Genomic DNA, 5,190 nt, shown 5'->3' with positions numbered 1-5,190 from the left:
ATCCATAGCAACAAGGTCAACCCCGCCCCCTTACTCTTAGCTTAAGACTTCTCTCTATTCCTTAGTAAAAGTTTGTTTCAGCAGCTTTGTGAATAGGTTTTAAGAGAAAACGCTTAGCTAAAAACTTTTACTGCTATTTAGGAGAACTCTTAGTGGTAAGATCAAATGTTTTGTGAATATGGGCCCAGATGTGTATGCGTGGGCTAATGAAACTTTGACTCACTCAACCGATTCGTTCAAAACACGGAATCAATCAGCAATGAATCGGCTGTTTGCTCTGAGGGGCGCTGTGGTCCGCCTAAAATGTAAGTGACCTAATATTATTGTATTGTTATATTGAACTGTTTATAGAACTAATATGGTGATTTCAAATGTCAACATTGGCTACCAGAAATCGCTTACCCCACCTTTAATGTCGAGCCCTGGAATCTATGTGCCAGGGCTCAGCCCCGGACGGCCCCGGCCCAATTTAAACCCTGAATGTAACTGTAATCAGTGTTACATTTTGTTGTCTAGGTGGCAGTGAAAACTGCCAGAAAGCCAAAGAACATGAAATATATCAACATTGTAAGTAGGCAATGCTTGCTGTTTTTTTTCCCAGTGCAATCCTTATTTGGGATGCACCTCCATCTAACAGTGATCTTTCTTCTAGTCTGGTCATCCCACACCCCTTCCATTAGAGGTCGGCCTGTTAATCCTGGTCAACAGGGAGCCCAAAGCTCCAGAGATCATTCAGCTGCTGGACTGGCAGGACCAGCCTGAATATTACATCATGGTCATGGAGCGCCCCTCACCCTGCGAAGATCTGTGGAACTACTTGAGGCGTCACAGGGGCATCCTCAAGGAGGAAACAGCACGGTTCATCATGGCACAAGCAACGATGGGCGCTCACATCTGCTGTCAACGAGGAGTGTTTCACCGTGACATTAAGCTGGAGAACCTGCTGATGAACCCCGAAACCCTCGAGGTCAAGTTGATCGACTTCGGGTGCGGGGATCTCCTGAAAGACTCTGGCTATAAAAGATTCTATGGTATGTATTATGCATCAAACCTGTACTTTGGGAGCTTTTTTTTTAAATTAAATAACACCATATATTTTTAGCATGTTTCAAATATTAGAAAACATGCTGTAGTATTTCAAGCTTACCCATCAGGCAAAATCTTTTTTCCTCAGGCACACGAGAATACTTCCCTCCTGAGTACTGCGTGAGGCGCAAGTACCACGGGAGACCAGCTACTGTGTGGTCTCTGGGAGTGCTGTTATTCATCATGATGTGTGGACGCTATCCACAACCCAGAGACCTACACACGATTGAGCACGACATCTGGTCTGAGCCTGGCTTGTCGGACGGTAAGATGCCATTCATTACAACAAAGACCAACTGTAGTTCAATCATACAAAACAAGGAAACAAGGCTGGCAAAGTAACATACAAGCCAAGTAGCTTTATAAAAGTTAGATAATGTGGATAATACAGGAATTATACCTTCTGTGTAAAGAAGTCTGAAGTAATAATCCGACTCTCTCGTCTCTTCCTCTCTTTCATCGTTTTTGCACAGATTGCTGCCACCTGATTCAGTCTCTCCTGCAGCAAAACCCAAGCCAGCGGATTGATCTGAGGGAAATCCTGCTACATAAATGGTTTAAGGTATTGAGTTACAATGATTTAAGATATATTCATTACATTACGTTACATTTTCCCTAAAAATGTATGTTCTTTAAAAATTATGTTTATTTTTATATGTTGTTTGTCTATTGTTCCAGGTCGCCGAACAAGACGTAAAGAGGAAAATGTAAATAGTATACATATATACTATATGTATATATAATTTGCACTATTTACTGCCACAGTTCCAGGGTTCCTCAAGTCAGCTTAGTGTCTGGTGGCCTGACATGAGTGCCGATCCCTCCGTGCCTTAGCATCTTGCAGGGCTGGCGAGCCTTGGTAGCGTCTGGCGCCTTGGCTTGTGGCAGTAATGTTAGCGTCTGCCGATATTATTTGCCTAGGGACAGTGCAACGATTCCCTCTCACAGCCGTCTGTATGACAGAGCTTCATGTCATGGTCAGAGTCCCAGAATTCCTCTTTTGGCCGTCCCAGAGGTTCCTATGAAAGCCTCTCCTGCCACGGCTGTCACTGAGTGTCCAGTCTCAGCCTCTCCACCCCTTAGCTTAGCATCCGGTGTCTAGGTGGTCCCTCAATGCATCCCCCTTTGCATCTTGCGAGGCTGCCAAACTCCTTGGTTTGCCAAACTCCATATCTGCATCTGGCAGTATTACTTGCATATGGTGACCACATATGTAAATGCAATGTAAATAGTATTTAAAAAATTATGTAAAAGCACTTAAAAGCAATTTATGTAAGCAATTAGAGGCAATGATATATTGGAGGATATAATTTTGTACTTGAATGTTTTTTAAATAACTTTATGTACTCAGAATCATTCATTTTGTATATGAATATTTTTATTTTTTATTTTTTCAACTTTGTGTATTCAGAATCACTCAAATGAAATGTGTATTAATAAACTTGCTATAATATAATACTGATGCCTTGATTAAATTGTTTTCATAAAATTTTGTTCATGGCAGCAGAATGTCTTGCAGGTGAAGGGGGTTTAATAATTTTGATTGCAACTGTATATAATTGAACAGTGTACTCTTTTTCCATTTTACCTGGACCCTGATATTCCTGTTTATTTGTCAGCAAAAGTCAACAATCATGTTTTCTCGTGTTACTTTATAAAACCACCTTCATTTGTAGGCTATGTTAATCTGTAAGTGCAAGTGTAGTGTTCTTTTGCTTAAACATTGGTATGTTGTTAAAAGGGGATACTAACCTCGGAGGAAAAACGAATATGGAAACTTCAGTAAAATATTAATAATGAACCTTACATTTGTTGTCTATAAGCTTGTCTATAAGTACATAACACTTTCATTTTAATGAAATACACAGCAAGGAAGGTTAAAATAACTTGTTTCACATCAACACATTGAGTACTATTCACACATAAATAAAATGAAGGAATAAATGATCAGCTTAGTTACTAATTCTCATATAAGATGGAAATAAATAACTTTTTAATGCATTTTAATGACAAATTATAGGCATTTTAAAACGGTTCAGTTTTAAAATATTCTTAAAATAATAAAATAGTACATTAAATATCATGCATATTTTAAATTGCATTTTGAGGAAAAAAAAAATTTGCCAGTTGATTTGTTTTGTTCATTTGCCAAAAGCTTAGCTTTGTTGTTTTGACTTTATCTATTTGTCAGTTAAGTTAAAAACTGCCATTGTACAGTTCACTCATTAGGACAACCAATCAGCTTTTGACTTTTTTTTTTTTTAAAGATCTACCCCTTTCCAACATGCCACTCAGTAGATGTAAGTAAGATGTAAGCAGAGGTAAGACTGACTGTCATTGGGCAGTGAGACATATAACAATTTTCATTATAAATTTTCGAGAGCATTGCAATTACAGAAAGGCTTTGCAAACATATTAGCTTATTAGGGCTGGACAGTCAATGACAGGATTTAGATAAAGTTGGATGAGGCACACTGTCACTCAACGGCATGGTCCTGTTAGGTTGTCATGGCAACCAGATGCATTGCAGGCTTATTTCAGCCTGTGGCGCGAAGGCTAGCCTGTCTGGTCTGATCACAGAGAAGAGCTACTGTAGCTCAAATTGCTTCAGGTGTCAGAACACACAGTGCATGGCAGTTTGCTGCATATGGGTCTGCATAGCCCAGTGGCATGTGAGCATGTGCCACAATGGACATGTGAGCGTCAGAAATGCACAATGGAGGAATAGAAGAAGGTTACCTGGTCTGATAAATCACATTTTTCTTTTAGATCAGGTGGATGGCTGGGTGCATGTGTATTGTTTAAATGAGAAAGTGGAAGAATGAGGAAGAAGGCAGGCTGGTGGAGGCAGTGTTTTGACAAATGTTCGGGAATGGTTTGAGGAACAAAGAGTTCAAGGTGTTTCTTTGGTCATCAAATTCTGCAGATTTCAATCTGATTCAGCATCTATAGAAAGTGCTGGACAAACCAATCCAATCCATGTAGGCCCCACCTGGTACAGGACTTAAAGGATCTTCTGCCAAATGTCTTGGTGCCAGAGACCACAGGACATGTTCAGAGCTCTTGTGGAGTCCATGCCTCGACGTATCAGAGCTGTTTTGGCAGCACCAGGGGGACCTACACAATATTAGGCAGGTGGTTTCTAAGGTGTGCCTGATAAAAGATAAAATAACATCTTTGCACTAAGAATCTAAAGTAAACCACAGCCAATTATAATTGCTGTTAATTAGAAAATGTATGAATTCAGGAATAATGACTTATGTTCTGTACGACTTGAGACCGTCCTCAGACCAAATGATCAACGTTTTAAGGTTATAATGTTTATGTTTAAAACGTTAAAAACCACAGAAACGCAATGCAATGGTCAAAGACATCCATCTATAGCAAATCCACATAGGAAAAAAAACTGAAAAACAGCGCGGGCGGACACTAAAACAATTTTGTGTTCACATGACACAACAGTAGCTTAAGGTTTCTCAAAGTTACCTCTTAAAAGTGGCCTTTTGTTTTGATTGTAGGTAAATATCCACTTCATCCAGGCTTCAACAACAGCTTCAGATGTTTCAGTGAGTGAACGTCTGAACGAATGCGAATCGATTCACCGTTTTGTTTTTGGCTGAAAAAGAAAGAACCGACTCAAAAGTATGATTACCCTTACCAAAAAGTAGTATACTTCAAGTTTATTTTAGTAAGTATACTTAAGTAAAGTTCAAGTATATTTTTAAGTATACTTTATGTAGTAAGTATACAAATATCAGTGTACTGGTAGTATACTTGTAAGTGTACTATTTCAATACTCCTTGGGACTAAATTGGCCCACTTTCTAGTATATAAAAGTATACTTTTAAGTATACTTTAAGTATAACAGTAGTAAACTTTGAGTACACAACTAGTTTACATCAAAATGTTTAGTTTGTACTGCAACTATACTAAAAGTGAACTTATAGGTATAGTGGTAGTTTACTAATTAAATACTTGTAGCATTTTAGTACACTTTGAAGTATAGTCTCAGTAAACTACTACTACAAGTATACTCGTAAGTTTTCTTTAAGTGAACTTTACACCATACTTTAAGTATACTACTATGTCCCTATTTAGGTATGA

The 5,190-nt window shown here is 38.6% G+C and overlaps 1 protein-coding gene across 1 annotated transcript in view; it reads left to right on the top strand.

Moving 5' to 3' along the window:
• The window catches only part of LOC107754794 (serine/threonine-protein kinase pim-2-like), a 4,937-nt gene extending 3,140 nt beyond the window's left edge, over window positions 1–1,797 (top strand). Inside the window, exons 3-7 of the mRNA XM_016571379.1 lie at window positions 517–567; window positions 653–1,031; window positions 1,175–1,351; window positions 1,560–1,648; window positions 1,765–1,797. Of these exons, the coding sequence (XP_016426865.1) occupies window positions 517–567; window positions 653–1,031; window positions 1,175–1,351; window positions 1,560–1,648; window positions 1,765–1,797 (729 nt within the window). The remainder of the gene's footprint in view (window positions 1–516; window positions 568–652; window positions 1,032–1,174; window positions 1,352–1,559; window positions 1,649–1,764) is intronic.
• Window positions 1,798–5,190: the final 3,393 nt, after the last annotated feature.

The sequence above is a fragment of the Sinocyclocheilus rhinocerous genome, unplaced genomic scaffold (assembly GCF_001515625.1).
Source record: "Sinocyclocheilus rhinocerous isolate Xijiao unplaced genomic scaffold, SAMN03320098_v1.1 scaffold21, whole genome shotgun sequence".
Taxonomy (NCBI): domain Eukaryota; kingdom Metazoa; phylum Chordata; class Actinopteri; order Cypriniformes; family Cyprinidae; genus Sinocyclocheilus; species Sinocyclocheilus rhinocerous.
This window is presented reverse-complemented; position numbering and strand designations above follow the sequence as displayed.